This window comes from Oryza sativa, chromosome 4 (assembly GCF_034140825.1).
Source record: "Oryza sativa Japonica Group chromosome 4, ASM3414082v1".
NCBI classification, from domain to species: Eukaryota; Viridiplantae; Streptophyta; class Magnoliopsida; order Poales; family Poaceae; genus Oryza; species Oryza sativa.
This window is the reverse complement of record NC_089038.1, coordinates 16,609,287-16,636,719: the sequence shown is the minus strand read 5'-3', so window position 1 is coordinate 16,636,719 and position 27,433 is coordinate 16,609,287. Positions and strand designations below refer to the sequence as shown.

At 46.7% G+C, this 27,433-nt stretch overlaps 2 protein-coding genes across 3 annotated transcripts; one reads left to right on the top strand and one right to left on the bottom strand.

Moving 5' to 3' along the window:
- The first annotated feature begins 1,025 nt into the window (after nt 1-1,025).
- Nucleotides 1,026-10,430, top strand: LOC107277734 (tau-cadinol synthase). Of its 2 annotated transcripts, none has more exons than XM_066310020.1 (7): nt 1,026-1,308; nt 4,010-4,268; nt 4,660-4,804; nt 5,249-5,467; nt 5,540-5,675; nt 8,432-8,677; nt 10,026-10,430. In XM_066310020.1, exons 1-7 carry the CDS (start codon nt 1,051-1,053, stop codon nt 10,317-10,319), a joined length of 1,557 nt encoding a protein of 518 aa, XP_066166117.1. In that variant the 5' UTR covers nt 1,026-1,050; the 3' UTR covers nt 10,320-10,430. The 2 variants fall into 2 exon arrangements, with proteins under 2 accessions (XP_066166117.1, XP_015634627.3); XM_015779141.3 differs by having other exon boundaries at nt 4,660-5,038.
- Nucleotides 10,431-14,218: 3,788 nt separating this feature from the next.
- Nucleotides 14,219-24,446, bottom strand: LOC136356198 (uncharacterized). The gene is made up of 2 exons (XM_066309788.1): nt 23,978-24,446; nt 14,219-14,235 (listed from the first exon to the last, which is right to left on the bottom strand). Exons 1-2 carry the CDS (start codon nt 24,444-24,446, stop codon nt 14,219-14,221), a joined length of 486 nt encoding a protein of 161 aa, XP_066165885.1.
- Nucleotides 24,447-27,433: the final 2,987 nt, after the last annotated feature.

Here is a 27,433-nt window from a genome sequence, read left to right as displayed (position 1 = left end):
GAAAAGTATCAAGTCGGTGGGGATTGGACATGTTTTGTCCTCTCCATGTACTCCCTCCATCCGAGTAAAAGTCGACTCCTGGAATTCCAGGAGAAAATTAGCACAAGCAGCAAAACTTCTCTGAAAGCTAATAGTACTCCAAACTAGTATGATCGAGTGTGAACACAGGTGTTTTTAATCTATTTCCCGCCTACCGATGTGAAGAGCCCGTTGGAAAAACCAACGTCCACGTCAAGATCAGTCTCTTTTCTAAGAGCAGAGCTAAAAAAATGGAAATTCCAATGATTCTTCGTTCATTAGAATGTCGATTCCTCACAATCGATCACTCTTTGTGATGCTGCCAAACCATGGCAATTAGGATCTCAAGACGCTGCAACACCTATGATGCAAGGAATCATTGACTTACATCACGATATCTTTTTCTTCCTCATTCTGATTTTGGTTTTCGTATCATGGATGTTGGTTCGCGCTTTATGGTATTTCAACGAGCAAACTAATCCAATCCCGCAAAGGATTGTTCATGGAACTACTATCGAAATTATTCGGACCATATTTCCTAGTGTCATTCTTTTGTTCATTGCTATACCATCGTTTGCTCTGTTATACTCAATGGACGGGGTATTAGTAGATCCAGCCAGTACTATCAAAGCTACGGCTAGAGAAGTCAATAGCATCGAATGCTTCTGGTGAAGTTGGTTTTTTACGGCACAAAATCCCTCCCCTCACTAGAAATCGTCTTTGAATCCAGGATGACTAGTACACGCATCCAACCAAATTGATTTACATTCTACAGGGAATTTCTGTCGATGTCTTGCAAGAGAGAGGAGGCATTGACGTACGTGAGACGCCTATGACTAATTGACTATGAGTCAAGGAATCTGCATCCAATGCAGAAACTTCTCTTTATCTTTTTTCCCCCTTTTTTTTTCCGATCAAAAGGTATCACCATACAAGCATGCACGGTGGTACTCCTATATAAATAAAGCAGGCAGTTCATGTTCCCTAGCAACTGAGCTCGAAACAAAACTAATTATAAACAACACATCAAACATGGGTATGGGCACACAAACAGCTGCACCAAGACCTATGTTCTTCGCTGCCCATGTAGGAGTACTTAGCACGGTAAAGATCTCTCCGTGCCCATCAACCATTAGGCCTAATAGGTCTCGGGCCTGCAGGGTTCGGGTGGCGGAGAGCCTGAGTCCGTCTATTGCTTCCGGTGATCCTAATGCTCCTGAAAAGTTGTTCTACTTCGAGCCCTCGGTCTGGGTGAACTTCTTTATCAACCACAACCCGCGACCTCTCCAGGCATGGATGCATATATATATTAATTCCATTACTATTACTATGAATTAAATAGGAAGGTATATATAATAGCCCGCGCGTTTGCATGGGCATCGTGTTAGTTAACTAGTTGATACCCCGCGTTTTGCTGCGGGATATGTGGATTAATGCATATTCTATGTTATAGAAAATGGTAGATGTATATGTTTAAATAATGTGAAAATGATGTGGAGATAATGATTTGACATTGCTTGCATATGGAGTTATAAAAATACAACAAAATTGCAAATCATATGTCATGTTTACATGATATTTAAAATACTCTAATAGATAATAATTGCTAGTGGATGATGATATAGTACACTTATATGTGATTTAAAATACTCTAGCTAATAACTGCAAGTGGATGATGATGTGGCACACTTGCATGTTAAGCTTTAAGAGTTAGCTGAACAGGTTAAAAATTTAAGTTCGAGGTGTTTTCCATTTTTGAATTGAATCTTCAATGTCTTTCTTTTTTCTTGAGAAATGATGAGATAATTTTATTGCTACAGAATAATCCCTCCATCCAAAAAAAAATCAAGCTGGGAGGGGTTAGTCCAAATTCGTTGTCCTAGGAGAGGTCTCTCCTAGGTTGATTTTTTTTATGGAGGGAATATATCTTATTTGTACCATCATGTTATTAACCCCTCTCTTTAATTCGTTCATATGCATGCAAGCTGTTTTGTGCTTGCAAGTCAATAAAGACGGAATAAATGTACAAATTAAATCTTAGATGCTGATAACATGAGTCTTAAAATATAAATTTAATAGGAAGAAATTTAACTTTTAATCATGCCATGATAAGAAAATGTACTTGTAACACCCTAAGGGTGTGTTCGGAATCCCCTTTCCCAACTCACCCCTCTCTTTTTCCACGCGCACACTTTTCAAACTGCTAAACGGTGCGTTTTTTTTAAAAAAAAGTTTCTATATGAAGTTGCTTAAAAAAAATCATATTGATCCATTTTTGAAAAAAAATAGCTAATACTTAATTAATCATGTGCTAATGGACTGTTCCGTTTTCCGTGCAGAGAGTTTAGTTACAAATTCCCCACAGTGAACACACCCTAGGTATCCACATAACTAGAATGCCACCCAACAAATAGAAAAGAACCTCTTTTTTCAGAATTTGTTCTTTTAAATCAAAATACTTAATTTAATCGTGGGGTATTACATTATTCCCTTAAATTCATCCTTAAACTCATTCGTTCATTCTAGAACTTGAGTCAGCAAAACAAGAAAAAACATATTTCTCAAGCGGGAATACTCTGTAAGCATGAACAATGTTAGACGTGCAAAGCAAAGGTAAATTCCATGTTGTATCTAGAAAGTCACTTCTTCTCGAGGTAATAACACATGCTTCACACACCAAGACAGAAACTTCTTGTTAACTAATAATAGAAAAATATAAACCTCAAGTAACTATTTTTTTTGCCAGTGGCATTAGAATTCATGTGGGACATGAATAAATCTGTGGAAATATTAAGTTTGGAATAATCAAGAAATTGGTTTAGTTGAAAGGAGAGCAACCAAATTGTCAAACACAATACTGACACAAGGCCAGGTTAAAGAAAAGAAACATTCTTCATAAGCTCATTCATGAGCTTTGAAAATATTTTAGAAAATACAAAGGATAGGAGTTTAGTGAGTTCACTGAGTCTTCATCTCCTCGTATGTATCAAAGCAAAAATTGACTTTATGAACAGAAATTAGTACAAAAATTCTAAAAGAATTAGGACGTAATTAAATCAGTCTTTTCACAATAGTGAAGGGAGTAAACTGATTCAATTGTAGCCTACGGGCTAAGTGCTCAACTACCCGGCTTTAGTACAGGTGGCTGCACGTTTGAGCCGCATCTGAAAAAGGTTTGTTCAGATGCAACAAAATATCAGATATGTAGTATTGCATTGAATATCGTTATTAAATGATTCGAGGTAATAATCTATGATGCAACATATGTTGTTAACTGATTTCATAATTTTGTATGATAATTTGGATGAATTGCAAAGTGTGGAGTGTGGTCCCTAAATTTATTGAAGTCTGTAGATAAATTATTTTTTATAGTTTTAAATTGATTCATGGTTGAAATTATATATTTTGGTTTCAATAGTAAAAATCTAATTTAGCTAATAATGTTTTTTGGATGATTTGGGAAGGCATAATACATGTCCAATTTTTAAAACTATTTCATTCATATTTGGTTGGTATGTTAAGGATGTGGTCTACATCCAAGTGATGTATTATAATTTTTATATAGAATACGGGTATCTTAAATTACGTACTATTTCATTGTAAATAAAATAACAGTTCAAACTAATTGAGAAAAAGATATGTAACTAGAGAGTTGTGATCATTGAATTATCTAATTGTTGTTTTCAATATATTAAATGTAAGCTCAAAAAATGGATATGTTAGCTAGAAAATAGGAGAGGAAGAGAGAGTTGGAGCTGGAAGGAGTATGTACCTTTGCACTGTACTTTCTGAGGGTCATCCATAGGTTTTTTTTCCTCTTTTCAGTGAGATATAATGGTTAAAATTATGATCTATGTTCGTTGCTGTAATTTCGTACTGCTTTTGACAAATTATGACTGCTATTCAAGCAGATTGTGGAAACACATTTTATATCTACACACAGACATTTTATGGTTTGTTCTAACGAATCCAAACTATATGCATGCTGCAGAGGTCAGACGAATGGATGAGGCATAAGGCCGATAAACTCAAAGAGAATGTTCGCAAACTGATTTGGACTTCCAATGACGTGGTTGCAAAGATGAACTTAGTGGATGCAATCCAACGCCTCGGAATTGGTCACCTCTTTGAAGATGAGATAAGCTGCATTCTAAGTGACATACACAAAAGTGAATTTACTAGCTCTAGCCTCCACGAGGTTGCTCTTCGGTTTCACTTGCTTAGAGAGCATGGCCTATGGGTATCTCCAGGTACATATCAGTGTATAAGTTGACGCTGACCAGTGATTTAGTAATCCAAAGTTTAGTGAGGTTTAACAATACAACTGTAGGCATACAAAATTCTATAGAACTTTAATTTTCTATTCTAGAGTTTTAGCAATCCACGCAAAATGTATATATTTTTCAACCTTTTTTTTATCAAGACATATTGGCTTATGAAGTGAATATTTATTTGTTTACATTGCACACCATTATTTATTTCAGTCCAGAGCAAACAGCATAATAAAGGAAACATATGTGGGTAAAGAAAATAAACTTTTGTTCTGTATAAGAAAATTCAAGTCACCTTATGCACGGGAATTCGTCACAAAGTCCAGAATTCAATTAATTAGTCTAAAATTAAACATTCTGTGCCTTGCAGATGTATTTAACAAATTCAAGGCTGATGACGGGAAATTCATCGATGAAGTAGCTAATGAACCCAGGGATTTATTAAGTCTATATAATGCAGCTGACCTCCTTGTTCACGACGAGCCAGAACTCGAAGAGGCCATCTCTTTTTCTAGGTACCATCTTAAAACAATGATGCAGCACAATGACTTGAAACAGCCTTTATTTGATAAATTCAGCCGTGCCCTTCACTTACCACTACCAAGGACATACAAAAGAGTAGAAACATTGCATTATTTCTTAGAGTATGGACAGGAGGAAGGGCATATTCCAATTCTTTTGGATCTCACAAAACTAGATTTTAACATTCTGCAGAGGGTCCACTTGAAGGAGCTCAAAGCCATTTCAGAGTAAGTGTGTATCTATCATATTAATACAATATATATGCACCAATGAACTAAATAATTGTTACAATGTGTATATACCAGTGTTAGTTTCTTGAATCCATATATTATATAACACCTATGTTTAATCCGTATTAATCCTATCATATATAACGATACTCACAATATATCATAAAAATAATATCTAATCATGCACCTGAAATACTTTTATTTTAGGTGGTGGAAAGACCTCTACAAATATATAGGACTAACTTACATTAGCGATCGTGCGGTGGAGAGCTATATATGGTCACACACAATGTTGTTTGGGGAAGGCTTAGCACTCACAAGGATGATTTGTGCCAAGATAATTATACTGTTAGTCATAATGGATGACACATATGACGCCCATGCCACCATCGAGGAAAGCCGGAAGCTAAATGAAGCCATACAAAGGTTGGCTTAGTATATGTTAAATTAATGTACATATGCTTGCTTGATTAATTTTTATGCAAATTAACGTTGCAGATGGGATGAGAGTGCTATCCCTCGCGTACCTGAGTACTTGAAAAAGTTCTACATTAAATTGTTGAATAATTTCAAGGAGATTGAGGATCAGGTGATGGACAATGAGAAGTATAAGGTTGCTTACGCTAAAAAAGAGGTACACTTGTACTACAAGATGATTGAGCTATCTCCACCAATTTATTACAACGAAAAATAATTCGTGGCAATATATTGTACTATCGCAATGATATTTTTTCTGTGGCAAATAACTATACTTAATTTGTTGCAACGATTTACAATCATTGTTTTATTCATTATTTTTGTTGTAATAGGAAATGAGCTATCGCCACAAAAAACATTACTATTGCAAAAAAAATGTTCTATCGCCACACATTTAATTTTTGTGGCAATTTGCATAGTACATGGTACTTTTCACTATTTTCTATTGCCATGATCAACAAATTCATTGCAATAAAAAATTTATCATCTCATAATTTAACTTATTCTTTTCATATGGACACGGATTAGGACAAATTTTATATGAAATTTATAGCTCTCGATGAGATCTACAACTTAAATTTTCATTTGAAATCTTTTAAATACTTAAATTCATGATTCAAATCTCAGTTAGACAGTCTCAAATGGAATTGTATGCATTTTTAAACAAAATTGATGTATAGGTGAGTTGGTCATGGAGAGCGCGCATGAGAGAGAGATCTTGGGTTCGAATCCTGGCCATGACAAGATATCAAAAGAAAACAGTTAGGATGATAAATTAATATTAAACATTTAATTTGGTACGTAGAACTAATGCCACATATGGAGCGGTGGCAATTGTTATTTATTGCAACGATGTGAAGTGTTGCAATATATATTTTTTGCCACATCCATTTTATGGCAATATCAAATTTTATTACAACTAAATAAAAATCATTGTAATAACCTATTACCACGCTATTTATTACCACGGTTAGTAATGATTTTAAGATTATGGCAACATGTATCTATTGCCACAATTTTAGGTTTGATGCTACGATTTTTTTCGTGGCGATAAATTATTTTTCTAGTATACTAAGTGTTTTCCATACATCTATTTTGGAACTCCTTCCTCTGTGTTTTTTTTCTTTTTATGTTTTGAGATCTTCATCAGGTTTCAAACTAGAGTACTATTAATTTTTACAACTTTATTTTTTAAAGTAAATATACTGACATTTGTCATCTTACTCCCCTAGTTCCAGGTTATTTGTTATTTTTTGCAAATTTAGCACCAAACAAAACCTGATGTCAAAAATTACGTTGTTACCCTCGTTAATGACATCCTAATGGTTTATCAAAGCATTATTTACTCTGATTAATAGTTGTTCATGGCTTTCATTCAAAAAAAATAGTTGTTGATGGCTGCATTGATGAAATGTAGAGATAGCAGGTCAAACTACTAAAAAATGGTTTTTCAACGTGGCTAAAGACTAATTTTGCAAGAGGTCAGGCCTTTGGAAATGATCGATTTCCAGAGGCAGGTGGCCGGCTGTCTACAGTCACAGGCGGACAAAACGTATGGCATGAATTTTGCAGGCGGCTGAATTATGTGCATGCTGCCGCCTGTGCAGATTTCATGCTAATTTCAGAATGTTCCCACCAATTTTAATTTTATCTTTCAGACTAGTTTTTAACCGGCTTCTACCATTTTTAATCAATCGGTACATTGCTCCATGAACACAAGTGCATCTGAACAAAACAAATAAACTTGGCCTATCATAAATCCATGCCCTGACTATTATTTGTATGTTCAATTGAAATATTTATGCATCTATCAATTCATATAAAAAATATCGCTCTTTCCTTACTGTACAAATAAAAAGTACTGCTTATTTTAAAATCGAGACAAGCCGATTAATTCAAAACTATCTCAAAGGAACGGTGCAAATATATATTACAAATGCAATCTCTAAGTACTTCATTAATAATTAAATAATTCACATATTTAATATATTTACTATACAAACCAAAATTGTTTGCTATGCAAACAATATTTTTTTTTATGAAAAGTAGGCAAAGTAAATCCACATTACAAAACAATATGAGTTAGCCTAAATAACATGATAAAGTGCCATCGGTCTAGATGTTTGCCTATATCTATCTATCTATCTATCTATCTATCTCTCTGTCTCTCTATCTCTCTCTCTCTCTCTCAGACACACACACATAGTTAGATCCAGAAATTGACCTACATCTTAATCTGAAATAAAATAGTCTTAAATACATCAAATTTGAGAACACACCATTCAAGAAAATTGCAAACAAACCTGGTCTAAGTTGAGCTGAAAGTTGCAATTTAAAATTTATAGACATAGACCAATAATAATACCATTCCTAGCTATATCCATCTCAATAGAGAAATGACTTTAGAAGGAAAACAACTCTCTAACCTTGGGCATTTTCCCATGCGGTTGGCATAGGTGGCCTCTTGTAGAAACATTTTTCCGTGCCATCATTTTCACATCGATCTAGTCGATATTGACAAGCTGCCTGTGGTAATTGCTTTCATATAGCCGGTTGGTTCTGCCGACTGCTTGAGAAAATGGTGGCATTTCTGCAGATGGTGGGTATAGTTGGATGCTTGTTCAAATGTTCATACATAGGCGGTCCTTGATGCCCCCTAGACAATCTTAGGATTGTATTGTCAACTCAAAAAATGCTTTGGATTGTGACAATGACAAATACATTTGAATGCTAGAATGTAATTTCAATCAAAGGAAGTAGATTGTTTTTCAAATAATTAGTGACAAACTTTAGAAATGACGATGCCATGTGTCCTATTGAATCAAGGACAAATTGGAGGTGCAACATCATATATAGTTACAGTATTGCCATGGATAGCTACTTTTGTGGTTAATTTCCTTCACTTATGTGCAGTTCCAGAAGCTGTCCCATTATTATCTCCAGGAAGTTGAATGGTTACACCAGAATCACAAGCCAAGCTTTCAAGAGCAGGTGGATTTATCTACCAAGACATCGACGGCACATTTAATGTTTGTGTCTACTACTGTTGGCCTTGGTGATGCAGTAACAAAGGAAGCATTGGAGTGGGCTGAAAGCAGTACCGCAATTGTAGCCGTTGGAAAAATAATGCGTTTCATGAATGACATTGCAGCATTTAAGGTACAATTTACTCATATTAACTAATGTGTTCAGCTTATTAAAAGTAAGCTTTTAATGCATACGAGATTGTTCCACAAAAGATTGATCATCATAATTTCCAAATTCATCTTGCGGTTTCCCTAAAAAAAGTCAATTTGCGGAGAAACGGCAAATATTCACACAAACGAAAGAAAAACATAGCAATCAAACAAATGAGTATAGGCATGTAGCGGTGAGCGCGAGCTACATGTGCCACATGCAGTGAGCGCGTTTGTGAGTGATTCGTGCAAAGGCACTGTTGTTGGGTTGTGTCTCATGGCTCAATGGATTGTTTTTCTTGATTGCTAACCACAATTGGCGGGCGTTCACTCTTCAACACTAGCAATCACATCCACAAGGGATGCTAGCGTGATGTGGGCGGTGACGGTGCGCATGTGCAGGCGAGGGGAGGGTGTGGTGTGGGTGATGGTGCACTATTATGGTAGGTACTTTGTGCAGCGATCGGGGAGAGGTGGTCAGTGGAGGCATGGCTGGCAAGCTAAGGTGGCGAGGGTGCAAGGCAGTGGCAGAGCCACCACCTAGTGACCCATGTTGGCGGCCCGAGCTCGTCGGTGAACATAGTGTATAATTTTTATATTATTATAGGAATTGAAAGTAGAATTTCTGTATCAAATACACTAGTCATAGTTATTTCCTAGGCTAAAAAAATGTTTTGGCTCCACCACTAGTGCAAGGCACCTTGGGCAGCCTTAGCCAGTAGACGATGATGATGTGCAGAGAAACTGGCAGCTGGGGGCTGTTACAGGTCCAGCGCAGCAAGAGAAATGTGGTTAGGGAAGCTGAATTCTGTAGGCAGGCCAGCTACCAGCGGGGATCTATGGTTTCTCACATTCTCTAGTTGTGAATTGTTAATTTTTTATCGCTGTTTTTTATTTGAGATTTGAGGAAACATATAAAGAGAAAAGGGATAGATGCCTTTAGATTTTAACTTTTTTAATGTTATCTATCCCTAAACACGTGACATTGCTATTATATCTTCTCTATTTTATATATCCATATTCTACAAATTAGTAAGCTCAATGAGTTGGTGACCTCTTGTTTTGCATTCTCATTTGTTGTGATACTTTTTAATGGCTTACTTCGTCATGCATGTCTGCAAATTGATTGTACTTGCTTACTTCGTCATGCATGTCTGCAAATTGATTGTACTTGATCATTGGGCCACACCTAGTGTTAGTTCATCCTCCACCACTGACTATACATGATTCATCTAAATAGGATGCTAGAACTGCTTTGTGACTTTTAAGTACTTTGCTAAATTATGGATGGATAGTGTAATTATTATAATTTGTATTTCATGTACATGCAGCATGGAAAGAACAAAGGGGATGTAACTAGCACCATGGAATGCTACATGAATGAGCACAAGGTCATAAGCGACGTAGCCTTCATGAAGCTCACTTCATTGATAGAACATGAATATAGAACAATAAATCAGGCCCGCTTCGAACTACACAAGTCTCTCCCAGCAGCACAACGAGTTGTGATCCTTGCTGTTGTTTCGTTAATGTTCTTCTACGATAATAGGAAGGACGTATATACATTATGCTCAGATCTACGGGAGACTATCAGGAGTCTCTATGTCGAGCATGCTCCCATGTAGCCATGTTGTATTATCTTATATTTTCCTTTTACTTTAAGATGGATACATATCATAATAATTTATATCTTCTAGTTATTTCAGAAATTTCCACAAAGCTAAAGTCATTATTCACACCTAAGTGTTGACCCGATCCTTTTATTTAAGTAACATCTGAGTGTTACATCCACATGTCAGTGACTCAACATGGATAAATAATAGGTTGTGTTTTTGGTACGAATAAGCAATGATCCATTTTCTTAACCATATGGACATGATGCAACAAATGTGGTGCATGCATGCTCCGTGGCTTAAAAATATTTACATGTTTCTTCTTCCACTTGTACGTACATTCTATGATCTCTATTGACTGATTGATTTTGTTGACATTGTCGAATGGCATGGAATTCTTACGCCCTCGGAATTATAATAACTCCATAAGTGCACAAAGGTATCACTATAATGTTTCATCCAGGAAATTTTAAGGTCTCACATTTTCCTCAAGGATGCAGTATTGGTTAACATGTATTGAGAGATAGTATGCAGTATCCTAGCCATTATAGTTTATCAATCTATTCCAAATGAGGGGTTACCCAAGAGAGATATGTATGACAAAATGAAGTGAAAACTAAACCAAACAAACCTTTCCAGGCCTAAGTGATAATTGAGAGCTAAATGAGAGAGTTTTGGAGTGAGTGCTTGATCCCCAATAATGGTCAACTACTAAGATACACGACCTAGCGTAGCAAACTTCAGAGGACAGACATGGCTTGATGCCACGTCTATGGCTTTCTACCTCACACCACAAGAAATAACTTACATAGAGACACTTCTCTATAGGCAATTTGGCATCCACCATAAAAGTCAAGAGTTCTATATAGTCTAGTGTTATACATTTAGAGGCATTTTAAAAATTGCCCTACAATAGCTTTATTGTAGAAACAATCTCAGCATATGCTGGTAAAACTAACTACTCCCCCCCGTTTCATATTATAAGTGGTTTTAATTTTTTTCTAGTCGAACATTTTTAAGTTTGACCAAGTTTATGGACAAATTTAGCAACTTCTAAAACACTAAATTAGTTTAATTAAATCTAACATTGAATATGTTGTGATAATATGTTTGTTTTTTGGTGAAAATGCTACTACAATCTTGGTTAAATTTTAAAAAATAGACTAGGAAAAAAGTTAACCCAACTTATATTATGAAACAGAGGGAGCATTACTTAAATCCTTTTGGCATTCTATGTTTTACATCATATATAAAGGTATTTTAATCTCTACAGAGGCGCTTTTTATGAGTTCAATATATGCGTTAAGTAACTCTATATAACAAACACATGGAACATACAAGCATGTAATGACATGAGGCAGAGATTGCTATGTGTTGAAGATAAGACTGAATTTATCATGAGGTTGATGAGTTCGAGGGTTGGCTAGAGTTATGAAACCCTTTGGACAAAAATGTCATTTCGCGTTAAAATTTTTTGGCTCGGTGCGAATTGGTTCCCGCCACGCTAGGCCGAAAGCTTGGCATAGAAGTTCCAAATTTCCCTTCTTTGCAAAGAAAAAATACATGTAATATCCAAAAATAATTACTATTGAAACAAAAAAATTTCATAAATATTTATGCCACACAACTTCATTACTAATTATTATATGCATGTACTCTTTTATACGTGTGTGTATTATGAATTTAAACTAATCCCATTAAAAAGGTAGAAATATATTATTAGATAAATACTAATAATTAAACTTTAGCACAAAAAAACTATATATTGTTTGATATTCAATTTCAACCGAATTCAATCGGAAGGTAACCTTTCACAGATATTTATACCATGAAACCTCATTACTAACTATATGCATGTTCTTGCATACATATATATGTATTACAATTTAAGAATCTTGTTCACCCGACATATAGTTGAAATTTAAAGAAATCCCTATAAAAATATAGTATTGGATGAAAAAACTAACAATTAAACTTTTCACACAAACAAATATTTGAAAGCAACATGATCTACTGAAAAACATAGTACTAAGTACAGAATTGACTGCGAGGATAAACTTACAAATGAAGACATGGAATTAGCTCATTTCTATTGAGATTAGAATAAACTCACATGACAATTGAAAAATACACACATGACATGTTGGTTATGTGTACAAGATATATGTTGTAATGAAATAATTTAAATCAAAATAATTTTATAAACTGGGATTCAATATGATCAAGGTTTATATGATTTGCCTTGCTGACAGAAAACGGTATCCCAAACCTTCAGCGATGACCATGGTGGATCAAGTGCATAGAGAGTCCACGTGCCAATGAAAGTGTACCCTACGTGTCAATCGAGGCGAGTAGCCGACAAGCAGACCCACTTGACACCACGCGGGCTGCACATGTGGACACCATGTCGCCGCCACGTGGGCAAACGAACACAACCACCAAACGTGCACACAAAGACCGTGCGAACGACTACCGATACCAGGGACAACTTGGGCAGACCGGCAGTGACCAAAGGACGAAGGCAAGACGAGGCCAGCACAAGGCTTGACGATGCAGAGCCGAGGACGAAGACGAGACGAGGGCAGCAGCACACTTGATGTAACAGGGACGACGACCGGGGACGGCATAGCGAAGTAAGGGTCACCGACGACGACAAGGACAATGGACAAGAATGGCTTGACAGAGGGAGGGCGACAACGAGGACGACAACCAGGAACAGCTTGGAACAGCAAGGTGGTGACGACGGAAGACGACTTCGGCTTGCCAAAGACCTGGAGCGGCGAGAGTTTGACAATGGTAGAGCCGACGGAGAGGCCGAGATGGAGATCGGTGTTGCGAGGCCGAAGACGGTGGTGGCGCAGCGGGGTGGCACTCCGGTGATGTTTGAGCAAAGGGGAGACGACCCCGAGGACAGCCTTGCTGCTGCGATGCTGGAGGTGGCGATGGCGCAGCCGACTGGCACTTGGGCGAGGAGGAAGGGCCAACCGGAGCTATGCCGGCGAGACGGTTGGAGAGGCCGGCGCCGGGAATCATGGCCGGCGGCCATGGAGCACGGCCGTTCCGGTTGATTTTGAGCACGATTCGCGGGGTAAATTGAGTTGTATTGAAGAGGAAACAAAGGGAAATAAATCGCCCTAATTAATTTGGAATTAAGGGATTTGAGTTGGCGGATTTGAAGTACAAGGACAAAGCTATAGGTTTTCGGGTGAGAAGGCCGGGCGGGCGGGTGGAAGACAACGACCGCGCGTGGGTGTTGGCGCAGAGGGGAGCAGCGCATCTCGGCTAGGCCGGCTGGTTGGGTGACACGGCCCAGGAACGAGGAGAGTAGGCCTAGGCATGAGGGGCCGAGGTGGGCCAAGGAAGAGAAGAGGGAAACTGGGAGACAGAAGGGAGGGGGGAGGAGGAGAAAGGCTGAGCAGGCTGGTAGTGAGGAGAATCGGACTTTGGGTCCGATTCGGCCCGAAGGACAAAGGAGGATTATTTTTACTATTTTTTAATAAAGTTTGTTAATTGTTTTTGTTGCTAAATAAATATTCAAGTGCTCTAAAAATTCAAGTAAAAATCCAGGATGCTTTTTAGATCGAGGTGAATTTACGAAAAATACTTTGGGCCACATTTGAATTTTTCTTGTATGTTTGTCATTTTCTTTTCAGATTTTAGTAAATTATATTATTCATTTTAGAGAATGATTTTTAATTTGGAATGAATTTATTAGGATGTATAAATAATTTTAGAGTGTTACAAAGGGAGTTCAATCACTCATCATTTTAAAAAAATAAAAATAAAACTTACGATACACCAATAAGTTATGAACTTGTGATGTATGACAAAATAATATTCGTCACAATATCACTGGAATTGTTTATGACGATCTGTATTTGGTCTTAGTGATGACCACCTCATTTTAGTCACTAATCAACACCACCCCCTATTCAACGTCATAAAACGAAATGGCATAGTGACGAATAGCTCCAGTGTCATGAGAAATTCATCATAGAAGGTGATATATGTTGTAGTGTTTATTTATATAATTATTCGACCACAGACTTTAGTTCATACTTGTCCCGTGATAATTATGTACCTAGCTTACTAGATATATGCAATGGCATTGGTTTGGTGTTCATTTATTTGATTGCTCTATGTCATCCGCGGAGATATAGAGTATAGAGTAGTATTTAGTAATGTAACCGCGGTGATTAGATTATTAGATACCATTAAATGGTGCTATATGCCATGGATCTGTAGAGGTGGGCCGCTGACGGTGACTGTTCGGTACGGGTATTCCTCCACGTGCGTATATTGGCCTAAGAGATTTTCCTGGTGTGGGTACTCCTCCGTATCTATTACTAGTTGGAAGGCTATAATTGATTGTTGTAAGGAACTCGGCAATCAGGGGTGGTTTCTCGATATAGCATGAGGGCATAGTTAGGAGGTATTGGTTGCATAATTGTACAATAGCAAGTGTAGACTAAAATGACTATATACTATAAGTACATAAATGATCTTTTCTTATTCTTTCTCTACTATATACTATAAGTACAGAAATGATGCTTTTCTTATTCTTTCTCCACTTAGCTTAGATTATTATTTTAGTGAAAGTATTCTGTTTAGTTCCTTATGTGCTCAATCTATCCTTATACGTGAATTGATGTTGTAGGCTCTCTGGACCTTCCATTATATTTGAGTGATGAAGTGAATAATTCAAGTCATCAAACAAACATAATGAAATATCCGACACCTCGTGAGAATAATATTAGAGACATTGCTGAGCCTTTAACCTGCCAGTTAACTTCAGCCTGAGATGTGCCCGTCAAACCACTCGAAGGCAGTAACCAGATGAGTTACACATTCAGGAGACTTAACAAAAATGGCTAAAGATTTACAACATTTCAAATATTCTTAACTCATACTCATGTGAATCTAGTTCCCAGGATGTGCATTAGATTCACACTTTCATCATAAGCATGGACATACATAGCAAACACAAATAAGATAAAAGGGACTGAAAAGACTTACATCAACTTAATAGTTACATAGGCCAACCGGCCAAATAAACATATTAGAGAATAGCGGAAGCTTGACTACCCAAACACAAGGACACCGACTAGGGGTTCATCCCATTAAGTTCTCATCCTAGAAGAAGCAATCGAAACCCGTATTGTCGGTGACATGGGACCGGGAGTATCATGACTTTGAGACTTGAGGCAGACACGATCACCCACGTGGCCTAACCCCCTCGGGGGGGTCGGGCCCGAGGGTGATACGGCCGCCCTTCTCTTTGTCTCCCCGAGGGGTCGGACCGCTCCCGTCTCGGCCCCGAGGGCCGAGGCGCCCCGACCCCTTGTGGGTTTTGCGCCGCGTATATGGGGTAGGTGAGCATAGCGGGGCTCACCTAGCCGCATTTATTGCGGTTTGGACGAGCGCGTCACGCCACATGTAGCGCAGTATGGCACGCTCGTTTATCCGGTCTGTGACCGGTCACAGATCGGTCAGATTGCGGGTTAGGTGGCAACAGGCGATCTGACACACGCCTCGCCCCGTCCCGTCAGGATGAGAGTCTCTAGGCACTCGTCCCTAGCCGGAGCCAGCGTGCTAGCTCCTGGAGATGGCACGTTGGTCCTGGTCAGATATATGCCAGGCTTTATCCCAACCATTATAAGCAAGACGTTGTATGAAGAAGGGCGAACATGCAAATTGCTAAACTGACACGTGGTGGACAAAGGTGACCGGTCTGTGACTGGTCTGACACTGGTTATGTCGCCGGAGGACAACCGTGTTCCCACGTTGAACCTGCTTCCGGCGGAGTGGAGGTAGGTATGGGCCGTCCCATTAGAAGGGTCACTCGGGCAGCAGCCGTTGCAAATGTCCGCCCATTTATGAAGAGATGACAGGGTGATCCCCGAGGTCAGACGAACGACGACGCGTGGCCACACTCAAAAACAAGCAGTGTTTCAGCTTCCAAGAGAAGGCAAGCCAAGTTTTACTATAGATAGGATGGGCCCCCACCCAAAAAGAGAGAGAGGGAGAAGTGGTGCATGTGGTATCCCCTTGAGATATAAAAGGAGGACCTTGCCCACTTAAGAGAGGGGGCTGAAAAGGGGGGGAGGATCTGGAGAGTAGATCCCACGAGAGGAAAAAAGGGGAGAAGAGGGTTTCTAGAGTAAGAGCTCTCTGGCTCTCCAGCTCTTTGTAGCTTATTCATACACAGATCCACCAGAACACTGGAGTAGGGTATTACGCTTCTCAGCGGCCCGAACCTGTATACATCGCCCGTGTCTTGTGCTTTTTCCATTCTCGCGAACTTTCCACAGACTAGGAGCTTAGAATCTCACCCAGGGCCCCCGGCCGAACCGGCAAAGGGGGGCCTGCGCGGTCTCCCGATGAGGAGCCCCACGCTCCGTCATCTGGCGCGCCAGGTAGGGGACTCTGCGTGTGTTTTTCTAAGCTCTCGCATTCTTTCGTGTGCGCCAAGCTTTTCCTGTTCAGCCCAATGGCCGAACAAGCAAAGGCGCACAACCTCTCTCCGAGTGTTAGCGGTGACGACGGGGAACCGAACCCACGCCGTCGAGCTCGTACTCCTAGGCGGGAGGAGGCGCTCGAGAGGGTCGAAGGATCCGCGACTTCGACATCCACGGGTGATGGAGAAGGGCGGCGAGATGGGGAGCGTCGCCTCCTCGTCTACGGCGACGGCAGCACGCCCCAGGGCGCGCTCCAAGCTGTGGGCACGCTCCTACGACACCCGCCCATTGTCCCTGACCCGGAGTCTCCAGCCCAACGTTGGCTGGACGACGTGGCCAACTTGGTCAAGACAGCGCGGCAGCGCCTAGATGCTGGTGGGCGGTCCTCCGCCACCAAGACCTCTGGTACTGCTACCACCGGCTCCGCGTCGTCAAGACGGAGGGCGCGGCGAGCGGCGGCCGCTGTTCGCCATTCGGCCGCCACTCCTTCATCAGCGCCTCCGACCCGGGAAGATCTGCGTGGGGGGCCGGATGTCCGCATCAGTATCGAGCGCCGGCGTAATGGCCGACGTGCTGCCCACGCAACGGAGGGCGCCTCCTCGTCCGGAGTGTCACCTCAACACGGACGCGGGGATCAGCCCTCCGTGCCCCCGATTGGTGGTGTCGGCTGTAGAGCCTTTGTGGCGAGCCTTCGGAACGTCCGTTGGCCCCCAAGGTTCCGGCCCACCATCGCCGAAAAATATGACGGGAACGTCAACCCCGCCGAGTTTCTCCAGGTCTACACGACCGGGATCGAGGCCGCCGGGGGTGACGACAGGGTCATGGCGAATTTCTTTCCCATGGCCCTGAAGGGACAGGCGCGGGGTTGGCTAATGAACTTGCCACCCGCGTCCGTCCACTCTTGGGAGGACTTGTGGCAACAGTTCACCATGAACTTTCAAGGCACATATCCGCGCCCAGGTGAGGAAGTGGACTTGCACGCAATACAGCGAAGGGATGATGAGTCACTTCGCTCATACATTCAGCGGTTCTGTCAAGTCCGCAACACCATACCATGCATCCCTGCACACGCGGTGATCTACGCGTTTAGGGGGGGGTGTGCGGCACAACCGCATGCTCGAAAAGATCGCCTCCAAGGAGCCCCAGACTACCGCGGAGCTTTTTCAGCTCGCGGACCGAGTGGCTCGTAAGGATGAGTCATGGACCTGGAACCCCTCCGGTTCCGGTGTGGCAGCTTCGGCCGCCCCCGGATCCGCTGCTCGGACAGGGTGGCGTGACAGGAGGAGGAAGAAAAGGTCAGCCCATTCCGACGACGAGGGTCATGTCCTCGCCGTCGAGGGTGCTTCGCGGGCCACCCGAAAGGGGAGGCCTGCGAGCGACAAAAAGGAGGCCAGCGCTCCCAGCAGGAAGCGCCCAACCGGCAAGTGGTGCACCGTCCACAACACCTCCCTTCACGACCTCGCGGACTGCCGTGCAGTCAAAAGTTTGGCTGAGCGGACGAGGAAGTGGGAGGAGGAGAGGAGGCAGGAGCGCCGAGAGGGCAAGTCCCCGGCGGTTCCTTCCGGCAATCGGCAAACAGAGGCCAAACAGAAGGCCCCCGCCGAGGACATTGATGACGGCGATGATGACCTAGGTTTCCAAGAGCCTGGGGCCACCATTGCCACTGTCGATGGGGGAGCGTGTGCTCACGTTTCTCGCCGGAGCCTCAAGGCCATGAAGCGAGAGCTTCTGGCCGCGGCCCCTACTCATGAGGCGACGCGCCGGGCGCGGTGGTCGGAGGTTGCCCTCACCTTCGACCAGACCGACCACCCACCGTGCGTTGCCCGGGGAGGACAGGTCGCAATGGTGGTTTCCCCCACTGTTTGCAACGTGAAGCTGGGGCGTGTCCTCATTGATGGGGGAGCAGCCCTCAACATCCTTTCCCCCACAGCTTTTGACGCCATCAAGGCCCCGGGGATGGTGCTCCGGCCGTCCCAGCCGATTATCGGTGTGACGCCGGGGCACACTTGGCCGCTAGGTCATATCGACCTCCCGGTCACCTTCGGTGGATCCGCCAACTTCCGCACGGAACGGGTGAACTTTGATGTGGCGGACCTCAGTCTGCCCTACAACGCGGTCCTAGGGAGGCCCGCGTTGGTGAAGTTCATGGCGGCGGTCCATTACGCCTACCTCCAGATGAAGATGCCGGGCCTCGGTGGCCCCATCTCTGTCCATGGCGACCTCAAAGTCGCGCTCGCTTGTATGGAACAGCGCGCGGACCACCTCGCCGCTGCGTCCAAGCCCGAGGGTGGCGACGAGAGGCTTGGCACCTCCGTCCCCGCCGCCCCGAGGCAGCGGATAGTCACGTGCGACGAGGTCCCGGTCAAGGAGGTTGCCCTAGGCGACGGCCCGTCTAACACCACACGAATCGGTGGTCTTCTGGATGGCAAATAGGAAGACGCGCTCGTCTCCTTCCTGCGGGCATACGCTGATGTCTTCGCATGGAGACCGGCGGATATGCCCGGGGTCCCCAGGGAGGTGATTGAGCACCGTCTCGCCGTGCGGCCGGGCGCAAAGCCGGTCCGGCAGAAAGTGCGCCGGCAGGCCCCGGAACGTCAAGTTTTCATCCGCGAGGAGGTGGCGCGACTTCTGGAGGCCTGATTCATCCGCGAGGTCATCCATCCGGAGTGGCTGGCGAACCCGGTGGTCGTTCCCAAGGCGAACGGCAAGCTTCGGATGTGCATCGACTACACCGACCTTAACAAGGCATGTCCTAAGGACCCTTACCCCCTTCCTCGCATAGATCAGATTGTCGACTCCACAGCGGGGTGCGACCTTTTGTGTTTTCTAGATGCATACTCTGGTTACCATCAGATTCGCATGGCTAGGGAGGATGAGGAAAAAACTGCATTCATTACCCCCATAGGAACTTATTGTTATACGACAATGCCATTCGGGTTAAAGAATGCAGGTCCTACTTTTCAACGTACTACTCGAATTTCTTTGGGTAGCCAAATAGGACGTAATGTTGAGGCTTATGTCGATGACTTGGTTGTGAAGACGCGCGACCGAGAAACTTTACTTTCAGATCTGGCGGAAACTTTCGAGAGTCTCCGCTCCACCCGCATAAAGCTGAACCCCGATAAGTGCGTGTTCGGTGTACCTGCGGGCAAGCTTCTCGGTTTCTTGGTTTCTGCCCGAGGCATTGAGGCCAACCCCGAGAAGATACGAGCTATAGAACGGATGCGCCCCCCCAGCAAGCTTAGGGATGTGCAATGCGTCACCGATTGCATGGCCGCCCTAAGTCGGTTCATATCGAGGCTGGGAGAGAAGGCGCTACCCTTATTTAAGCTCCTCAAACGCTCCGGGCCGTTTACCTGGACAGAGGAAGCTGAACGTGCCCTCACTCAGTTGAAGGCGTATCTTAGCTCTCCCCCAGTTCTGGTCGCCCCGGAGCTAGGTGAACCCTTGCTACTCTACTTAGCGGCGACCCCGCAGGTGGTTAGTGCGGCGTTAGTTGTGGAGCGCGATGAGGACAACCCTCATTCCGCGCATCCCCACTCTGTGTTGGCTTGGCCCGGGAGAGAGCAGGGAGGAGAGGCTCCCGAGCCGAACGGTGGCCCAAGGCCCCCGACGACCGGAGCTGGCCCTCTGCCCGCTTGTCAGACGGTGCCAGGTGCCCCCGACCCCCAGGATGGCCCGAGGGCCACTGCGGGAAGGCCGCACCTATCGCCCTCTGACCCCGAGGTTAACCCTGTGCCGACTTGACCCGGGAGAGAGCAGGGAGAAGAGGCCCCCGAGCCGAACGGTGGCCTAAGGCTCCTGACGACCGGGGTTGACCCTTTGCCCGCTTGTCCGACGACGCCAGGAGCCCCCGACCCCCAGGACGGCCCTGAGGCCACTGTGGGAAGGCCGCACCTGTCGTCCTCCGACCCCGAGGTCTTCGGCACAGAAGACAAGTGCGCCCCGCGAGGCCGCTTGGACGAAGAGCGCCCCAGGGATGCGGCCCCTGGCGAAGAGAATCGGCCCCACCGAAAGGTTCAGCGGCCCGTCTACTTTGTTAGTGAGGCCCTCCGGGACGCCAAGACCCGATACCCTCAGGCCCAGAAGATGCTTTACGCTATTCTGATGACTTCGAGGAAACTACGCCATTATTTCCAGGCGCATCGGGTCACGGTGGTTACGTCTTACCCCCTCGCCCAAATCTTGCATAATCGAGAGGTTACAGGACGGGTGGTGAAATGGGCAATTGAACTTTCTGAGTTCGATTTGCACTTTGAACCACGTCACGCTATCAAGAGCCAGGCCCTCGCCGATTTTGTGGCAGAGTGCACCCCGGCTCCCGAGCCCGTCTCAGTCCCCAAGGCCAGCTCGGGCCCCTCGCAGCTGCCTCACACCGCCCACTGGGTGATGCAGTTCGACGGCTCCCTGTCTCTTCAGGGCGCCGGTGCGGGGGTCACATTGACCTCGCCGAGCGGAGACGTCCTCAGATACCTGGTTCGCCTTGACTTTCGGGCGACCAATAATATGGCAGAGTACGCGGGACTCCTTGCGGGACTCAGGGTGGCAGCTAGACTGGGGATCCGCCGCCTCCTGGTGTTAGGCGACTCCCAGCTGGTTGTTAACCTGGTCTGTAAGGAATACCGGTGCTCTGACCTATAGATGGATGCTTACGTACGCCAAGTACGGCGTATGGAGCGCCATTTCGACGGGATAGAGCTTCGGCACGTGCCCAGACGGGATAACACGATTGCCGACGAACTCTCACGGCTCGCTTCCTCGCGAGCCCAGACCCCACCGGGCGCCTTTGAAGAAAGGCTTGCCCAGCCGTCGGCGCGACCTGACCCCTTAGGGGAGACGGACGCGCCTGACCGGCCCCCGAGGCCCGTCGGAGTCCAGGCCTCGGGACCCGAGGGGAGCGCTCCCAGATCCCTTAGATTGATTGCTTGGATCGTTGAGATCCAAGCATACCTCACAGATAAGACTCTACCCGAGGACTGCGAAGGAAGTGAACGCGTCCAGCGCGTCTCCAAACGCTACGTGCTGATAGAAGGGACCCTCTATCGGCGCGCGGCTAACGGAATCCTCCTGAAGTGCATTCCTCGGGAACAAGGCGTCGAGCTTCTTGCTGATATCCATGAAGGCGAATGCGGAGCCCACTCCGCCTCGCGCACCTTGGTTGGCAAAGCCTTTCGTCAAGGTTTCTTTTGGCCAACAGCTCTCAATGATGCGGTCGACCTGGTCCAGCGATGCAGAGCGTGTCAGTTCCACGCCAAGCAAATCCATCAGCCGGCCCAGGCACTGCAGATCATACCACTTTCATGGCCGTTTGCTGTCTGGGGGCTCGATATCCTGGGACCGTTTAGGCGGGCAAGTTCACTAAGTGGCCCGAGGCTTATCCGGTCGTCAAGATCGATAAGCACTCCGCACTTAAATTCATTAAGGGCATCACAGCCCGGTTTGGGGTGCCTAACCGTATTATTACGGATAACGGCACCCAATTCACTAGTGAGCTTTTCGGTGACTACTGCAAAGACATGGGCATCAAACTCTGCTTCGCCTCACCCGCCCACCCCAGAAGCAATGGCCAAGTGGAGCGCGCCAATGCGGAAATCCTCAAGGGCCTTAAAACCAAGACCTTCAACATCCTCAAGAAGCACGGCGATTCGTGGATCGAGGAGTTGCCAGCGGTGCTCTAGGCAAACCGAACCACACCAAGCCGAGCAACCGGGGAAACGCCTTTCTTCCTCGTCTACGGTGCGGAGGCGGTTCTCCTATCCGAGCTCACCCTGAAGTCCCCTCGGGCCACCATGTACTGTGAGGCTGATCAAGATCAGCTTCGCAGAGATGACCTCGACTACTTGGAAGAGCGAAGGTGGCGCTCGGCCCTCCGAGCCGCACGCTACCAGCAGAGCCTGCGGCGCTACCATCAGCGCCACGTCCGGGCTCGATCACTCTGCGTCGACGACCTCGTCCTACGCCGCGTCCAAACGCGTGCTGGATTGAGCAAGCTCTCACCAATGTGGGAGGGTCCGTATCGAGTGATCGGCGTCCCCCGGCCGGGCTCCGTTCGGCTGGCCACGGGCGACGGCACAGAGCTGCCTAACCCGTGGAACATCGAACACCTTCGTCGCTTCTACCCCTAATGGAGTTCGGGTGTCAGGTTTCGGGCTCGGGCCAACCCCGCACCCCCTTCAGGCGTGCAGGGTTGGCCGGGGGCTACCACATATGCATATTTTTTCTTCTATCTGTATTTCAATAAAAGCATTTTTGATTTCCTAAAGGTTGTATCTGTGCTGTTGTTTCCTTTTGAAGAATCTTGACTTGAAATAGGTCACTTGTGCTCAATCCTGCCCTCGGGGGCTTGGGTCGGCTAAAATCGCCAAAAGGGGCCCAGAACCGAGCCGTGCTCCGGGGCGTGGTGAACTCCGGGGGGGAATCGGCAAAAACCCACAATCGGGTCACCCATAACCCTCGGTCACCACGCTCCCGGCCTGGCCAGTCTCGACACGTGGATCTCCCCAGGCACTAGCCCCGACCCGCGCCTTTTGAGGACTGGGACCTGGGCACGAGCCCTTAATCAAGTTAAGACATAAAAGGACCACGGCACAGATCATCCTCATCTCATACACATAGCAAAATGAAATTGACACAGAAATTTCTTTATTTTGATTGCAGATTAAGTTAATCTATACAAAAAGGAGGCCCGAAGGCCTTGGAAGAAAGAAAAGAAGAAAAAACTGAAGATTGGCGGGGGCCTGGGGGCTCACTCCGATGCGCCCGGGTCGCCAGCCTCGTCGCCACTGTCGCCAACACCGCCGTCATCGCCCTCCTCGTCGGAGTCGAGGGCGAACGCGAGCCGAGGGGCCGAACCCTCGAAGCTGTGGACGATATGATCGGCGGCATCCCGGACCCCCGCGCGCGCGCCGTCCTCGGTCCCGGGAGGGAACTCGTCCAGCGCCGTCCATGGGGAGAAGTCGGGGTCCCTGGCCTGGTAGCTCGCCAGTACGAGCTCCACCGCTCCTCGGGCGAGGTCCCTCGAGGATGACTTAATCGTCCCCTCGAGCTCCTCGGGGAGCCGCTGGAGAGTCCCGGCCATCTCCGAGAGGCGCTGGGCGAGGCCCCCCTGGTTGGCGGCGTACTTCACAGTCCGCCCGCCCCAGAGGCCCGCCTGCCGCCCGGCGCGGTCTAAACGGGACACGGCGTCGCGAAGCATGCTGGGCCCTATCTCGCCTGCCAGGCGAAGGGCCTCGACCTCCCCGGTGGACGAATCCAGTGCGCCCTGCAGATCCGCGATGGTGTGTTCGGCAGCTGCGAGGCGGGCGGCTAAGTCGCTGTCGCCCGTGGCCGCCCCGCCGCTACGTGCCCTTGCATCTAGCTCCCTTGCCTGCGCCTCGAGTTCAGCGGCCCGCTGGTTCAGTGCGGCCCTCTCGGCGCGGGCACTTTCCAGATTGCGGCGCGCTTGGTCCTCTAGCGCAGCCTCACGGAGGGACGCGCTCTCTGCCAGCCTTTGCGCCGCGACCTCGGCCTCCTCGAGGGCTCGCTCCCGCTCGGTGAGCACATCTTCGCGGAGGCGGAGCGCGGACTCCTCTTCGGCACAGGCGGCTTCGTGCGCCGCCAGTGTGGCCTCCCGAATGGCAACGGCGGCCTCGCGGTCCGCCAGGTCCCTCTCCACGACGCAGGCACGCTCTTCCAGCGCCATGGCACGGGCCTCAAGGGTTTTTTCGAGCCGCCGGGATGCCACCTCGGTCTCCGCCGCCCGCAGTTCTCGGGCAGCGGCAGCGTCAAGGACCCCCCGGGCGGCGTCGAGCTTCTTCCCTAGCTCCACCTCCCAGCTCCCGTATTGAAGGCGGAGGTCGTCCTGCGCCTCGTTCATCACGGTAGTGGCGATGAGGGCAGCCCCCCTCTCCTCCTCCACCTCCCTGGCGATCTCCCCCAGCATCTTCCGACGGGCTTCGAGCTCTGAGACGTGCCGGCGGTGTGCGTCCCTCGCCCAGCGAGACTATCTCCCGGCCGGTGGCAGATTCCGGCATGAAGCGGCGCGGCAGCCCGGCCTGTCTCTCGCTCACGATGCGGGAAGGCGGCAGCACGCTACCGTCAAGCGGAGCGGAGCCCTGTGCCATGACGCCGAAAGAAGAGATGTTTGAGAGCGAGCGCGTGTGGCGAAGGTAGGGCACAGGAAACAAGGAGTTAGGGCGCAAGCGGCGAAGACAAGGGGAATAATGGCGAGAGGAAGGAAGCAAATCTCTTTCTCGGCGACTTTATACCCTTGCCAACACTGTGCCCGGCTCCTCGTTTCTCGCGCCCACTATCTCGCCCCCTCGTTTCTCGCGCCCACGCTTCCACTAATCCCATTCGCCCGTTTGCGGTGCATGAGGTGGATATGCGGCTGTGGCAGTCGAGATGGAACATATCGTGCGCGCGTTAATTACGCTCGCCGACCGAAGCGCCATCACCATATCTCCAGGAAAAACGAACCGGCTTGTCCCGATTTTTGTGAGTAATGTGGCAGTCTTGAAGAGACCAATCATTATTGACAGTCGAGTTACCAATGCCGATATGCGTGATTTGCGACCGATTGGTTTTCTTTCCAACTGTGGAGACCGGCACCACCTGTCACCAGGCCTTAGGAAGTGGCGTCACGCCCAACCGCTTCCCTCGAGGAGGGCGATCGCCCTGGCATAACGCCGGGGGCTACTGTCGGTGACATGGGACCGGGAGTATCTTGACTTTGAGACTTGAGGCAGACACGATCACCCACGTGGCCTAACCCCCTCGGGGGGGTCGGGCCCGAGGGTGATACGGCCGCCCTTCTCTTTGTCTCCCCGAGGGGTCGGACCGCTCCCGTCTCGGCCCCGAGGGCCGAGGCGCCCCAACCCCTTGTGGGTTTTGCGCCGCGTATATGGGGTAGGTGAGCATAGCGGGGCTCACCTAGCCGCATTTATTGCGGTTTGGACGAGCGCGTCACGCCACATGTAGCGCAGTATGGCACGCTCGTTTATCCGGTCTGTGACCGGTCACAGATCGGTCAGATTGCGGGTTAGGTGGCAACAGGCGATCTGACACACGCCTCGCCCCGTCCCGTCAGGATGAGAGTCTCTAGGCACTCGTCCCTAGCCAGAGCCAGCGTGCTAGCTCCTGGAGATGGTACGTTGGTCCTGGTCAGATATATGCCAGGCTTTATCCCAACCATTATAAGCAAGACGTTGTATGAAGAAGGGCGAACATGCAGATTGCTAAACTGACACGTGGTGGACAAAGGTGACCGGTCTGTGACTGGTCTGACACTGGTTATGTCGTCGGAAGACAACCGTGTTCCCACGTTGAACCTGCTTCCGGCGGAGTGGAGGTAGGTATGGGCCGTCCCATTAGAAGGGTCACTCGGGCAGCAGCCGTTGCAAATCTCCGCCCATTTATGAAGAGATGACAGGGTGATCCCCGAGGTCAGACGAACGAGGATGCGTGGCCACACTCAAAAACAAGCAGTGTTTCAGCTTCCAAGAGAAGGCAAGCCAAGTTTTACTATAGATAGGATGGGCCCCCACCCAAAAAGAGAGAGAGGGAGAAGTGGTGCATGTGGTATCCCCTTGAGATATAAAAGGAGGACCTTGCCCACTTAAGAGAGGGGGCTGAAAAGGGGGGGAGGATCTGGAGAGTAGATCCCACGAGAGGAAAAAAGGGGAGAAGAGGGTTTCTAGAGTAAGAGCTCTCTGGCTCTCCAGCTCTTTGTAGCTTCTTCATACACAGATCCACCAGAACACAGGAGTAGGGTATTACGCTTCTCAGCGGCCCGAACCTGTATACATCGCCCGTGTCTTGTGCTTTTTCCATTCTCGCGAACTTTCCACAGACTAGGAGCTTAGAATCTCACCCAGGGCCCCCGGTCGAACCGGCAAAGGGGGGCCTGCGCGGTCTCCCGGTGAGGAGCCCCACGCTCCGTCACGTATCACTCAAAGTCTAAATCTAAAACCTGCAAGCAAAAGGTTAATTCAACAGTAAGAGTCAGTACATTAATCAAATTAATGTAATGGCAAGCACAAGACAATCCTACCATATTACATGTAAGGCATATATTCAAGAAGGGCAATATGTAGTTCAATTTCAGCATAAAGCAAGTTTTGTTTCACAATTCTTTTATAAATGAGTTGATGATTCAGTTAACAAAATATGCTTTGTAAGTTCATCATATACATCATTATATCATCGTAAGCATACTCTTGTTGTCTTCCTTGGCAACAAGTCATATAATCATCATCACACTCACACAACTCAACACATTTCATCCATTCCAAATCCAAATTTCATAACACATTTTAAAACATAAGTCTATACTCATGATACTTCACCAAAGTGCTCAAGACCGTAAGCACGGCTAATCGATTAGTTTTTAGAACTCTGCATGACGAATAACTTCTTATTATCATGGCAACAGACATTGTAAACCTACTTTTCCTACCTCCAGATGAGGATGCCTTAGGACAAACATTCCGAAGGGCAGAGTTTGTACAGCTTTACCCACAGAAGCCCGGAGGCTACACTCTAGTTGGTTCAGTGCCAGCCTAGCACCCCACACTCTACATTATGAGCACGGACTAGAGGTCAGAACGAAGCCTTTACACTACTTAGAGCCTAGCCTTGCACCAGCACAATACGTGTTCCTCTATTCTAGGCATACTTGGAATATGTCTA